General features: G+C 41.2%; 2 protein-coding genes and 1 non-coding gene across 3 annotated transcripts in view; all 3 read left to right on the forward strand.

Annotated features, from left to right (window-relative positions):
* Window positions 1–9776, forward strand: part of LOC130868641 (pregnancy-specific glycoprotein 22-like) — an 86746-nt gene extending 76970 nt beyond the window's left edge. Inside the window, exons 10-12 of the mRNA XM_057760790.1 lie at window positions 2613–2669; window positions 7330–7397; window positions 9699–9776. Coding sequence (XP_057616773.1) covers window positions 2613–2669; window positions 7330–7397; window positions 9699–9776 — 203 coding nt within the window. The remainder of the gene's footprint in view (window positions 1–2612; window positions 2670–7329; window positions 7398–9698) is intronic.
* On the forward strand, window positions 3871–3977 carry LOC130870636 (U6 spliceosomal RNA). Its single transcript, XR_009056772.1, has one exon. It is a non-coding gene; the product is annotated as a U6 spliceosomal RNA (small nuclear RNA).
* Window positions 9777–14168: 4392 nt separating the features above from the next.
* On the forward strand, window positions 14169–14664 carry LOC130870174 (60S ribosomal protein L29-like). The gene has a single exon (XM_057762779.1). The coding sequence runs from the start codon at window positions 14169–14171 to the stop codon at window positions 14613–14615; it is 447 nt and encodes a 148-aa protein (XP_057618762.1). The 3' UTR covers window positions 14616–14664.
* Window positions 14665–15118: the final 454 nt, after the last annotated feature.

Below are 15118 nucleotides of genomic sequence, written 5' to 3' on the forward strand. Positions count from 1 at the left end.
CTTTCTGTCTCTCTCTTCACCTCTTCCCACATATATAAAATGCATAAATAACTGTAGATTAAAAGTAAAACTATTGAATTAGCCCATTTTGTTATCTACTAACACGAGATTCCTGTAATTAGTACCATAGAATCTTTATTCATTCATACACAGACGTTTGAACCTTTTACAGGTGCTAAAATATTCCAAAACAGTGGGGGCAATTCTGTCCTCCCAAAGCCCTACTTGCAAAGGACCAGATGGCAGACAGCCATCTAAAAGGTGAATTAAGAGGTTGACTCAAACCAAAAAGGGAACATGGAAGAAAATGAGAAATGAGGGTTGGAGAGATGTCCCAATGTTTAATAGTGCATGATTTTCTTCCAGAGTACCTGAGTTCAGTTCCTAGCACCTATATGAAGAGGATTCAAAACCTCACCTAATACCAGCTTTGGGTGATTCTCTACATTTCCTAGGCATCCACTAATTACCAGGGCATCTCCTTCTGAAACTCTACATGGAGAACCCTGGTGCAACATTGCTCAGACTGTTAACCAACTGTTCTGATGGGCTTATGAGGCATCACAGGACAGTCAGGATCCCTAAGGGGAGGGACAGAGACCATGGGTTCTCCTGATGACTCTATGTCCTCAAGTATTAAGTCAGCAAATTCTCTCCTGCAGGCAAGTAGTAACAGATGGTGCTGATCTGGACAGATGTCCTATCCCAGTGTCAGGGCCTTATTCTTACTTGAAGCTACCTTATCACCATGGTAACATTCATTAACAATGTGTGTTATCACTTGAAAGGAGACAAGAAAACAGAGTGTATACACCTGTCCCACAGGCCATACGTGATGACAGACAAGCTGTCTGTGTACAAGCACGTATCCAATGTCTTCACCCTGGAGGCCTTCTCAGGTGTATGTGGAGCATGAGTGGCTGTTTTGCAGAGAAGTCAATCTTGGCCTTGGCCATTGGCAACTTGAGGGGATGTCTATTCTATGAAGTGAAAGTAAATGGAGAGTTCGATTTTACTCTAGATCTAAACTACTCACCTCTGGATAATATTTGTCAAATATCAGAACTTCAAAGCCCACCTATTGTACAGAGAATCATGTGTTTTCAGGTATGCTGCCATCACTTCTTCAGAAAGGCAAAGGACAGGCACTGATTTGTTCCTTTCTAAAGATCCCTCATCAAACACAGGGCACACTCTGTTTAGGTAGTCACTGATTTCAAACAACTTTAGCATCTTTCTCTCATCATACCTTATTGTACTCTTTAGAGAAACAATTTTTGGGGAGATTAGTCTTAGATACTGGGTATTATTAACAATTGTCTCATATGTAGATAAGTTTGAATCCCATATCCTTAACCTAAATCTGCCAAATCACTTGTCCCTTCCAGCCAGATTTGGAGCAAGTTCTTGTTCATTTCTTTCTACCAGCCAGTTCTGCCTTTGAAAACATACACCTGGGAGTGCTGGGGATATGACTCAAAGGATAAGAATACAGATTGCCCTTGTAGAGGACACAGGTTCTATTACCATGGCACCTCATAAGCAGTCTGTAATTTCATTTCCAGGGCATTCAAGTACCCCTTCAGGTTTCTGTGAGTACCAGACATTCTTGTGGTTAACAGATATACATGTAGTAAACAGCCATACACACAATAAGAAAGAAGAAGAAAAGGAATGAAGGAAGAAAGAAAGGAAGAAAGAAAGAAAAGAAAGGGAGGAACCAGCCATCTGAATTTCAAGAAATATTTTTCTTTCATTCTTAAGTATGCAAAAGATCACATTACAGGCCAAGACAATTCTTGCCTCTATTAGATTATTCTGAGACTCATCCTTTGCCTTTTGGGGACATGCACCTCCTCTTAGTCATGATCAAACACCTGGGAATATTGTCACAGGTTATAGTTCATCCTGGATAGGTATCTCAATGACAGGACCACCCCTGGTCTTTTGTGTGAGATTTCTGCCATATATCAAGTCCCAAGGAAAGTCTGTGTGTGCTTATCTCAGATGCTCAATGGGAAGTCTTATTTTGTCTAATATGTATCATTTCCTTGAACAGAAGTGCCTTGGAGGACAGTGTCTGAGGCTCATCATTGGACATCAGTAGAACAGGATGGTCACAGCACTCCTTGGTGTGAGGCAGGCAGTGGGTCAGTGAAGTCCAGGAGAGACAATGGCCATCTAACTCCAGATGTTAGGTATATATCACCAAACTCTGCAGCTCAGCTCACACATGACAAAGATAGTTCTTCCCACACAGCACAGGAGACACATTATCTCTGAGTAATAAGGTCCTTTAGCATCTGACTGTGAGTCATAATTTGCTTTGTTATCTAAGGACACGAATTGTGAGTTGAGCTTAGAAATACAGACACTGATAGAAAGAAAACAAGCCCACAAATCACAACCCCAGAGAACCTAGACAACAATGAGGACCCTAAGAAAGATATACAGAGATCTAATCTACTTTGGTAGTAGAAAAAGACAAGATCTCCTGAGTTATTTGGGAACATGGGGACCTTGGGAAATGCTTGAAGTGGAGGGGAGAGACACGGAGGGGAGCAGTGAAAAGTGTAGAGCTCAATAAAAATCAAAATAGAAGTCTTTTGTAGGGTCAGTACTGCTACCCAAATTCACCATCACAAGCAACAACTCTAACCTCATTGAGGGTGAGGATGGTAGCTTAAAAGCATGGACATAAGAATCAGAATACAATCTACTCATTGAGGAAAAATGGTGAAAGACTATAATAAGGAGTTATATTGAACTGTCAGAAAGAAATTGAACTGTCTCTGTACTGAATGACATGACTTATGCAGGACTCTCTGAGTGTGAAACCTGCAACATAGTGAGTGGAAAAGATATCCATTTATTGTGGGATTCCCCTCTGTAAGCTGTGAATATATTTTATTACAGTTTCTTAATGGAGAAGCTGCTTTGGCCTAAGGCAGGGCAGAATAGAGATAGGTGGGAAAACTAAACTGAATGCAGGAAGAAAGAAGGTGGAACCAGGGAGATGCCATGTACCTGCTGAAGGAGAAAGATGGTGGAACAGATCCTTACATGTAATCCAGTCTCATGGTGATACATAGATTAATAGAAATGAGTTAATTTAATGTATAAGAGCTAGCAAGGAATAAGCCTAAGCTATTGGCCAAACAGTTTTGTAATCAGTGTAGTTTCTGTGTGATTATTTGTGTCTGGATGGCCTGGAAATGTAAGCAGAGTCTCAGTTTACATAGTGGCATCTACTGTCTGGAATGGATCCACATAAGACCTAAAAATGCTTTTTTTTTTTTTTTTTTTTTTTTTTTTAAAAAAAAAAAGAGGACTTCTAAACCCATACAAATAGTAGCCACATTTTTTTAAGAAAGGCTATGTTTGCTTGTGGTGAGCAGAGGCATAACTTCTTTAAGAGTTTGCTTCCTGGTTCATATTGGTGGCATAAATGGCTCTGGCTCTTTAAGGAGGTCCTGTTACAGAGCACTTAAATGGGGTTTGTGAGCAGAGTACTACAAGTTGCTTAGTTGTGACATAGACCCACTGTATCCCTGGAGCTGGGAAGAAGAGCATGGCTCACAGAGCTGGTGGTGAATTTACTTCTGCTGTGTTGGACTGGGAGGAGCCCAAAGGCAAAGCTGCAGTGTTAGTCCCAGCTATGCTGCTTAGTACTTTAAAAAGCACTTCTAGTCAAAAAAGCATTATAGATAAATAGGGAAGACAGATTCAGGTGAAAAAAGATTTCTAAATGGGTCACAGTGTTGAATAAAGGTACATGGCCTTAGGGGAGAGAGAGAGAAGAAAGAGTACAGACAGTCATAGATAAAAGGAATAAAAGCAATAAAATTAATATTAAAAATAATAGAGTAAGTGCTCGCTTCGGCAGCACACACACTAAAATTGGAACGACACAGAGAAGATTAGCATGGCCCCTGCGCAAGGATGACACGCAGATTCGTGAAGCGTTCCATGTTTTTGGACCTAGATAGAAGTGGGAGGACCTTGGTCTTCCTGTAGGGCAGGGAATTTGGACTGCTCTTCAGTATCGAGAGGGAGGGGGAGTGGACTGGGGGGAGGAGAAGAGGAGTGGGGATAGGGGGAGGAGAGCGGGGAGAGGGGGCAATATGTGGGAGGAGGGGGAGGGAAATGGGAAACGGGGAGCAGTTGGAAATTTTAATTAAAAAAGAATAAAAAAAATGAAAAAAAATAATAGAGTAAAAAAGCCATGGATTATGTACATTATTGTGAGGTTTTTTTTTTTGAATTTTTTGACTGTGAATGAGCTAAGTATAGAGGGACATTTCATAGTGTGGGTTGCTAAGATAAGCCAACATATGTATTTTAAAGGTGTCTTGACTTCAAAAGTCTAAGGATATGTGACTTTGGAAAAGAGGTTCTGCTTTCATTTTCACAGAGGATGTGAACCTATAGAAGACCTCCTGAAAATTCTATGTGAACGCTAAAAATACTTTTCCCAACAAACAGCAGGAAGCATTTTGAAGAAAACACAATGACCAAATACCCAAAAGATTGTTTAAAAATGTTTCTTTTCATTTTAAGGGGAATATGATATAGAAATGAGTGCTTTACATTGGTATGCACTTTGGTCTATTGATGCAAATTTAAGGCCAATTTTGTTATGTATATATTTCTACTCTTGTTTAAGGTATTATGTTTACATAGCTCATTTAAAAATGTAATATGTAGTTATGAAAAACAGATTGATAGTCATCTGTAATATTCAAACTTTTAATTATGTTAGTTAGGTTTTCAAGATATACATATACATATATATATATATATATCTGTTAGATAGATAATCTTCAACACTTCAAAGACCTACAGAATATAGCATTTAAAATGTTTTAAGAATTTAGACTTTCTTGATAGTGAGACACGTCTGCTTCTGTCAGCACCAATTATTTCAAGAGGATGATGGGTATTGAAAAGGCTCTTTATGAAGTTTGCTACATATTTGTGCAAGAAACTGCTCTTGCCTGGACTATTTGATAGTATGCTGTATGAACTGGACATGCAGGACCCACATAAAAATGACTGCTGCACTTGTCTAAAGAAGGTGAGACAGTCCTTCAGGGGTCCTGTTTCATGAAAGAGTCTGCCAGACATTTTGCAGGACCCAGAAGTGATTGACAAACTGTCAATATAGGTGAAACAGTCTTTCAAATTTCTGGCTTCATGGCAAAACAACATCCTGACTTTTTGTTAGGGTAGCAACAGCCTGTCTGGAAGGGTACCTGTCTACTTCAAGTACTAACTGTGGCCTGAGAGCCTGACTGTCACACCATGTAAAAATATTGGGCTATAGTGTGGCAGTTTTATATCCTGGGATGTTTGTGGGACCCCTGGAAGTGGGCCCAATATCTATCCCTGGTGTATGAGCTTGCCCATTCCATATGTTATGATTCCTTGCTCAGGCTTGATGTGGAGGGAAGGGTTTGGTCTTGCCTCAACTAAATGTGCCAGACCTTAATGACTTCCCCTGGGAAGCCTTACCTTTCCTGAAGAGTGGATGGGGTTGGTTGGGGAAATAGGGAAACTAGGTGAAGGGAAAGAGGCAGATTGCTTTTAGTATGCAAAATGAATATAAAAGAAAATGGTGTAAATATAATAAGCATGTAGAAAATTCCGAAAAAAAAAACTTAAAAGCTTTTAAAAGGAGTGAAAATAAGAGAGAGAGAGGGAGAGTGAGAGAACAAGAAATAGTTGCCATGAGACTGATCATGGAGGGAAACGAAGAAGCTTCTTTTGAGAGAGCACTCCCCATTTCTGGGTGTCAACATTTAACAGTCATCTCCAGATTTCTGGCACAAGGGAAGGTTCATATCGTCTATAACCTTATAGGGGCAGAGGTAAGTTTCATACCATATGTTTAATTCAGTGGAGTGTACGTGACAAGGATCATGGAGGACTCTGATGCTGTAAACTGAGAGTAGTCAGGTCACAGCACAGACAGCTCCTACATTCTCTGTCCTACAATGAGCTGCAGGACATGTGACCTGCCTAAGGCTCTGTGAACCTGGGCTGAAGTTGCAAACCTGTGTCCTAACACAAAGTTGCAGAGACAATGACTAGACAGTGGAGGTGAACCTGGAGTATGGCTAGAATCTTCTGAGACAGAAGTTGGAGAGGGGACTAGGTGTTTGCTCTTATAACCAAAAGGGAGATGGAAGAGAGGACATAGTTTCAGCAGCAGGAAACCCTTGGTGAACTGGAAATAGTAAGAGGAAGGGGTTCCAGATTGTTTTCTTCTTAAAGTTTTTTTATCATTGGCATTTTTTTTCGGAAGACTGATATTCTCAACTATGGCAAGGTCACCCTCTAAATGATAATCAGAGAAGGGTAGACCATGAAAATAGCTCATTGGGTAAACATACTTACTGCCAAGGCTGTCATGCTGGTTTAAATCCACAGACACAATTTGGTAGAAGTAGAGAACCAGCTCTCTCATGTAATCTAAGCTCCATATATGTCCAATAGCATTTTCTCACACATACACTGATGTATGTGTGAGTAAACACACATATTCTTTCTCTCTCATGAAGATACCTAAAATTCATAAGTAACTGTAATTAATAGTCAAACTGTGGCATTTGCCTATTTTCTGATCTACCAACATGAGATTCCTTCAAATCCATGCAATTGTATCATCATTCATTCACCCATTCATTCATTTATCCACATGTGTGTGAGCCTTTCCCAGGCACTGGTGCATCCTACAACAACAGGAGCATTCTGTCCTCCCAGTGCCCTAGTTGCAATGCACCAGAAGGCAGACAGGTATTTAGGTATGTAGAATGTGAATTCAGGGGTTGACTAGATCTTCAAAAGAAAAAAGGAAGAGAATGAGAAAGAATGGCTGGAGAGATGGTCTAGTGTTTAATACCACGAACTGCTCTTCCAGAAGGCCTGACTTCAATTCCCAGCACCTATGTGAAGAGATTTGGCAAGATTACCTAACTCTAGCTGCAGAGTACTCTATCTAGTCCCTAGGCTTCCACTAATTAACTGAGCATCATTTTTTCTGAGTATCAGCATGGAAAGCCCAGCTGCTCCAGTATTCAGGTCCTTAGGAAATTGTTCTGATGGGTTTATGAGACTTTACAGGAAAATCAGGGAGCCCTAAGGAAGGGACATATGATATAGGTCCTCCTGATGGCTCCATGTCCTCAGAGATTAAGTCCAGCAAATTCTTCTCTGTAGGCAAGTAGTAACAGATGTTGCTGATCTGGAGATCTGATCTGTTCCAGTGTCAGTCATGTTTATATGTGAGGCAATGTTATCATCATGGTAGCATTTATTAACAAAGAGACAAAGAAGCAGTGTGTACAGACAAGCTCTCTGTGCACAAACACATATCCAGTGTCTTTACTCTCGAGGTCTTCTCAAGTATATGTGCAGCAGGAGAAGCTGTTTTTTAGACATACTTATCTTGGCCATTGGCAGCTTGAGATGTCTGCTCTGTGAAGTTAAACAAGTGGAGAGTTAGTATTGACTCTAGAACTAAACTACCCACCTCTGGACAATTTCTGCCAAATTTCAGGATTCCATATGTGTTCTGACATTCTGCTATCACTATTCTAGAAAGGTAAAGGATAGTACTTCCAAAAGATCCTTCACCTAACACACAGCTCTCTCTGCTCAGGGAATCACTGATTTCAAGCAACTTTAGGATCTGCTTGTCATTATACATCATTATACCACTCTTTAGAGAAGCAATAATTTGAGGGATTGGGCTTAGATCTTGTGTGTTAAGAACAATGGGCACATATGGAGAACATTAGAGTCCTAAATTTCAAATCCAGATCTGAACAACAGCTGTCCTGTCCAGCCATGATTACAGCAAGTTCTTCCTCACTACATTCTACAGGTCAGATCTGCCTCTGAACACATTTTCCTGTCAGTTCTTGAAAGATGACTCAGTAGTTAATAACTCTTCTAGCAGACCCAGGTCTTGTTTTCAGTACTGATAATATCTCATAACCAATCTGTAATTCCAATTTCAGGGTATCTAATGCCCTATTCTGGCTGATGTGGACCAGGTGTACCTGTGGTTCACAGATATACATGCAGTAAAAATAACCATATATATGAAAAGAAAAAAAGGAAGAAAGAAAAAAGAAAGAAAGGAAGCAAAGAAAGAAGGAAGGAAGGAAGAACACAGTAACCCGCATTTCAGAAAATTCCTTGATATGGGTCATAATACTGCAAAACAAAGTATCACAAGCCAAGACAAGTAGTCTCTTTCCAACTCATTTTTAACTCATAATCTTACCTCTCCTAGATAATTCTGTGACTCATTCTTTGAATTTGAGGCTCCATACTTCATTTTAATCACCACCAAACACTTTGTTAAGATTGGTCCATGTTCTGATCCATTCATGCCATTTGTGTCTCATGTGTGAGATTTTTGTACACACAGGTCCTTAGAACTCTTTGTGGGTTCTTCACAATGAATTTAAGTAGGGAGCCTTATTCTGTCCTATTTGTAGGACTTCATTGAGCATCATTGCCTTGGAGGGCACTGGTCCAGGCCCAACAGTGGATATAAGTACACCAGGAGGGACACAGCACTCTTTGTTGCAAGTCAGGCAGTGGTTTAGTGAGGTCCAGTAGAGAAAATGGGCATATTAATCCAGATCCTAAGTCTGTATCATGAAACCCTATAGCTCAGCTCACACATGGCAAAGACAGTTTCTCCCACATAGCAAAGTAGGCCTATTATCTCTGAGTACTGAGGTCATTCAGCAAATGACTGTGAGTCATTTTCTGCTTAGTTCTCTAAGTCCCAGGATAGGAGGCCAATGCTTATAGAAAGAGGCCTTTCCAAGTGTCAGAGCTCTCACAGAGGGCCATCTTCTATCTATTGTCTGCATAGCACTGATACTCAAGCCACCACCACAATCAAAATTTCTAACCCCATGGAGGTTGAGTATGGTAGCCTTAGAGCATGTACACGAGTGTCAGAATAAAACTTACCTGTGGGGGATAAATGGTCAAAGCCTCTCGGAAGGTGACAGGCTGAAACTGTGAGAGGGCAATTGGCCTGTCACTTATTCTGTGTCACAAATGATAAAGGACCCTTTGAGGGTGTAGTCTGTAAATGAGTGACTGCATCCAAAGTTGAACCATTCAGCCTGAAGGTTCCTCATCACTGTAATTGCCTACATACAGAGAACTAGAGCTGGGACACTCAGCAACTATTGGGCCCAATGCAGAGATACCTCGGTTGACAAGGGAATAGTGTTTTAGCCCGAACACATGCACCTAGGCACAGATCTGAGAAATAGTTGGCACAGGAGGACTTCTGTTTTCTAGATAGGCTTAGAGTGATGATGACAGGGGCATCTCAGACTCAGGCTCAGTGCACATATGAGAGTTCAGTGAGGATTTTTGTATGTTGTGCCAGTGATGAATCAATGACTTGTGTATGCAACATAAGTACTCTTCTATAAATTCAACCCAGCTCTGATTAGGACCTGCTAAATTAAGGTAATAAAACAGGTTCTAGAACCTGCTATACTCATGGATTTTCCTATTTCTTTGAAAGTACCACATGTGGCTTTCTTTAGTTTGCTCCATGTTCAGATAATCTGATCATAGCCCTCTCAGATAATCATTCATATCCAGCGCCAAACCTCAACCTTTTCTGCAATATTGTCTCTCACTCACAAGCATAGTGTTCTTGGTTTATCAACGGAGAAGCACAGATATCCTGCCAAGAGCTCTTTATCCTCAACATCATTAATAACACTTGAGGATCCTATATCTCCCTTGTTAAGAACTCAGCATTGGTGTCCATAGGACCAAAGTAAAAAACACTACAGGTCATGGGAAGTGGATTCCTGAAATGACAGCATTAAGCTATGGGTGAAGACTTGGTTTTATGGACAGACACAGAAACTAACCAAGCTTCTGTCATGGTCATAAACAAATGCAGTTATGATTTGTCTTCCAGTTATGAGATTCCAGTTATGATTCTTTCTCCTTTCCTTGCATCTCAGATTTCTCTTACCTTACCTTAGACTGATATTGTCACACATTACAAACCACATTACAACTGGTGGGTTCCTCAAGGAGGGGGAAACTTTCCAGACAGAGAGGATTTATTTAAGGTCAAATATATTTTTCTTTTGTCATTAACTCATGCATTCTCCTCCCCCATTTACTATCATAATCTCTATGATCCAGAAGGAACACCAAGAACTTTCAGCCCTGTTCCTGTTCCTTTACCCCAAGTGCTTCTAGATCCTGTCTTGTCTCAGCTGGTAATTGACTTCTGCTCTGATTCCTATGGAGCCAGAAGAGTCAGGTGATGAATGTGCCTGGGAGGCCTGTCCTGTGTCAGGATGAAACTTATGGTTTATGCTGCTCTTTCATTAACTCTTCACAATGTCTGTGGTGGAGATCACAGTGTCCCTGATATCAGTATCTGGGAAGCTGAAAAAGAGACACTCAGCGTAGATGTTTGTAGTTGTTCCCTGGCTCTGGTATGACACTAGCACATGTGATGACCATGGCAAGCAAAGAGGAACACACACTTGGAAAATGGGGAACTTTCTATGAAATCTTCCTATTGAGGATGATGACTTAAGACTTTGAAAGAGTTTCCTAGTTAGCACTAACTGTCACCCCGAGAATGCCCAAAATCACCTTAGAGGGAAAAAGAGTCTCGAGGCACAGGCCATACTATTCAGAAAAACACATGAGTGATCTGCCTGCCCGCTGAAATGCAACACTCCCTAGAGTCTGTTCCCAAAGACCGATCCCACACAGTAAGCTGTACCATTTCATCAACTGCTCTGCTGTTAGGCCCTGTTCCTATTTCTGACTGACTTCAAATAAAAATTAATCAAAAATGAAAAAGGACATTTCATATTCATCAAAGAACAAACCCACCAAGACAATATCTCAGTTCTGAACCTCTTTACCCCAAACGGAAGATAATCCACATTTGTAAAAGTAACATTACTAAAGCATATATATTACACATTGAACCCCATACATTAATTGTGGTAGACATAAATACCCCACTCTCACCAGTGAACATGTCCAGACATAAAATAAGCAGAAATAAAGAAACTAACAGTTAGTATGACCAAAATTATTCTTACATATTTACAGAATATTTTACCCAAACACAAAAGAATATACCCTTTTCTCAGCATCTCAACACAAAAGAATGTATTTTTTTCTCAGTATCACATAGATCATTATCCAAAATTGGCCATACTTTGTCACCAAAGCAAATCTCAATAGACACAAGAAAATTGATATAATCCCCTGTATCTTATCAGACCACCATGGATTAAAGCTGGATTTCAACAATAACAGGAACAATAGAAAGCATATAAACTAATGGAAGCTGAAGAACTCTCCATGGAATTACAACTGAGTCAAGTAAAAAATAAAGAAAGAAATTAAAGATTTCCTAAAATTCAATAAAAATGAATGCAGAATACATCCAAAGTTATGGAATACAAGGAATGTGGTGCTAGGGTGAAAGTTTATAGCACTAAGTGTCTTCAAGAGTAAATTAGAGAGTTTTTATATTAGAAGCAGAACAGCACACCTGAAATGAAGATCAGATGAACAAGTTAAATAGATCTATACCCCACAAGGAAATAGAAGCCATCATTAAGTCTTGCAACCAAAGAAGCCCACTTATAGTGATTTTAGCACAGAATTCTACCAAGTTTTCAAAAAAGAGTTATTACCAACACTCCCCAAATTATTTCACAAAACAGGAACAGAAGGAACATTTCCAAATTCTTCTTATGAGACCACACTCACCTTGATAACCAAAACACACAGAGAAACAATAATTAAAGAGAATTACAGACCAGTTTCCTGTAACTGTCTGTAACATAGATGCAAAAAAAACTCTCTCACAAACATAATCCAAGCACACATCAAAAAGATCATTCAAAATTATCTAGTCAGTTTTACCCAAGAGAAAGTGGGATGGTTCAACTTATGAAAATCTGTCAAGGTTACCCACTATATAAATAAACTGAAAGAAAAAATCCACATGATCATCTCATTTGAGGGTGAAAAACCCTTTAAAAATATCTAACACCCCTTCATGATAAATGTCTTGTAAAGAAAAAGGATACAAGGGACATATCTAAGAATAATACAGGCAATATACAGCAAAGCAATAGCCAACATCAAATTAAATGGAGAAAACCACTAAATCAGGGACAAGTCTAGGGTGTTCACTCTTGCAATTTCCATTCAAAAGAGAACTTGAAGTTTTAGCTAGATCAATAAGACAACTAAAGAGGTTCAAGTTTATATAAATTGGAAAGGAATAGATCCACCTGGAAAGTCAAAATAGACAAGATCACCTTAAAAAATTGGGAGCTTACAGGTTGGGGGAGAAAGGTGGGTGAACGGGAAAGAGGAGGGTAAAAGTGGAGGAAGGGAATAAGACATGAGGGAATGGGGTAGTCAAGATGGAGGAAGGACAGGGATGAGAGCAAGGAAAAAGATATTTTGATTCAGGGTTCCATTATGGGGCTAGAAAGAAACCTGCCACTAGAGTACTTCCCAGTAATCCAAAAGATGATCCCAGTGAAGACCCTAAGCTATAGAGGAGAGGGTGCCTATACTAGTCTTGTCCTGTAGTCAAATTGGTGACTCTCTTAAATGTCACCATAGAATCTTCATCTAGCAACTGTTGTGTCAAATAAGACAATCATTCACAGAAATTTACAGCCTGACTTATCTTGGTTGATTGAGACTCTATTTTATTTATTATTGTTGTCCTTCCTTCCTTCCTTCCTTCCTTCCTTCCTTCCTTCCTTCCTTCCTTCCTTCCTTCCTTCCTTCCTTTCTTTCTTTCTTTCTTTCTTTCTTTCTTTCTTTCTTTCTTTCTTTCTTATTTTTATATCCTCATCAGTTTCCCCTCCATCGTTTCCTCTCAGTCCCTCTGCCATATTTGCCCTCTTACCATTGATCAACCAGTCTTTTTCTATGCCAATACAATATGGTTTTATTACTATAGCTCTATAGTAGATCTTGAAAGCAGGGGTGGTGATAACTCCAGGACTCCCTTTATTGTACAGGATTGTTTTAGTTATCTTGGGATTTTTGTTTTCCATAAGAAGTTGAGTGTTGCTTTTTGTCTGCGGTGTCCTTGGGCTACCAGGCATCCCTGTTTCAGTGCTGAGGAGTTCCATCCGGACGGGTGAGTGTGTGTTATCCTGGGGCGGCCTATTCCAGATGAGAGCAGAGCCTCCTCCCAGCTCCTGTTGCAAGGGTTTCTTTGTTACACATGACCCTGCCTCTCCCAAGCCTTCCCTATTGTCTGCAAGGTCCTTGGCCCAGGAATAGTTTCTTGCTCCTGCACTAAAGCTATACACCCAGAGGGGTGAGTGTCTGCCTGTCAGGCAGGCCTGAAGGTCCCTGCAAGGGAGTGTGGGCACCTTCAGCCTGTGCTGCAGGGTCTTCTGTGTTCTACTGGACTCCACCCTGCCCCCACGTTCGCCCTTTTGTCTATGGTGTTCTTGGGCTACCAGGCATCCTGGTTTCAGTGCTGAGGAGTTCTATCCAGACGGGTGAGTGTGTGCTGTCCCAGGGCAGCCTGTCCTGGAAGAGAGCACAACCCCCTCCCCAGCTCCTGCTGCAGGAGTTTCTTTATTACACAGGACCCTGCCTCCCCCAAGCCTGCCCTATTGTTTGCAAGGTCCTTGGCTCAGGAACAGTTTCCTGCTCCTGCACTAAGGCTATCCACCCAGAGGGGTTAGAGTCTGCCTTCCAGGCAGGCCTGAAGGTCGTCCCCCTCCACCCCGTTGTGTCGTTCACCCCTCCCACCCCCCCATCCCCCCACTCCCCGCAAAGGAGTGCGGGCACCTTCAGCTTGTGCTGCAGGATCTTCTGTGTTCTACTCAACCGTGCCCTGCCCCCACATTCGCCCTTTTTTCCCACGATGTCTTTGGGCTACCAGGCATCCTGGTTTCAGTGCTGAGGAGTTCTATCCAGACAGGAACAGTTTCTGCTCCTGCACTGAGGAGATCCACCCAGAGAGTCACAACAAAGACTGGACCAAGACACCAGGCCTCTTCTGGCTCCATTTGAAGGAAGAGATGGGCAGGCACCAATGCAAGAATTCCTCCAACAGGGGAGCCGCCGGTTACAGTCCAGCCATGGCCAAGTCCAAGAACCACACCACACACAATCAGTCCCGGAAATGGCACAGAAATGGCATCAAGAAACCCCGGTCACAAAGATACGAATCTCTCAAAGGGGTTGACCCCAAGTTCCTGAGGAACATGCGCTTTGCCAAGAAGCACAACAAGAAAGGCCTGAAGAAGATGCAGGCAAATAATGCAAAGGCCATGAGCGCACGTGCGGAGGCCATCAAGGCCCTGGTGAAGCCCCAGGTGGTGAAGCCCAAGGTGCCAAAGGGCCCCACCAGCAAACTCACCCACCTGGCTTTAATTGCTCACCCCAAGCTTGGGAAGCGGATTAGAAGCTACATGGCCAGGGGTCGTAGGCTCCAAAAAACAAAGCCCAAGGTTCAAGCCAAGGCAGAGGCCTCAGCTGCAGCTCAGGCTCCCAAAGGTGCTCAGGCCCCTGTGAAGGCCCCATAAAAAAGGTCTCAGTCTGCCAATGTGAAGACAGATGGACTGGTGTGAACACCTACACAATATTTGCAGATGTTCAGGACCTTATGCTGTTTTTACAAATAAACTTGAGGCAAGTTCTGTTAAAAAAAAAAAAAGAATTCCTCCAACAACCTGAAAGGCAACACAACATCACCAGACCCAGGAATCCCAAAACAAGAAGAATTGATCACCCTACTCCAGAAGAAATAGAAGAAATTGACTTTAAATGGAATTTTATAAAAATAATAGAGGACTTTAAACAGGAGGTGAAAAACTGCCATAAAAAATGGAGATGACAAACAAAAAGGTAGAAGAAATGAATAAATCTCTCAAAGATACCCAAGAAAACCAAGAAAAATGAGAAAAAGCAATTAAACAGGTAAGGGAAAAAGTTCAAGACTTGAAAAATGAAATGGAGATAATGAAGAAAATACAAACCGAGGAAAGGCTGGATATGGAAATTCTGGGTAAACAAACAAGAACTACAG

This window comes from Chionomys nivalis, chromosome 2, assembly GCF_950005125.1.
Source record: "Chionomys nivalis chromosome 2, mChiNiv1.1, whole genome shotgun sequence".
NCBI classification, from domain to species: domain Eukaryota; kingdom Metazoa; phylum Chordata; class Mammalia; order Rodentia; family Cricetidae; genus Chionomys; species Chionomys nivalis.

Bases quoted from the DNA above. Each gene is read 5' to 3' on its own strand.
- LOC130870174 (XM_057762779.1), top strand. From the start codon at position 14,169: ATGGCCAAGTCCAAGAACCACACCACACACAATCAGTCCCGGAAATGG.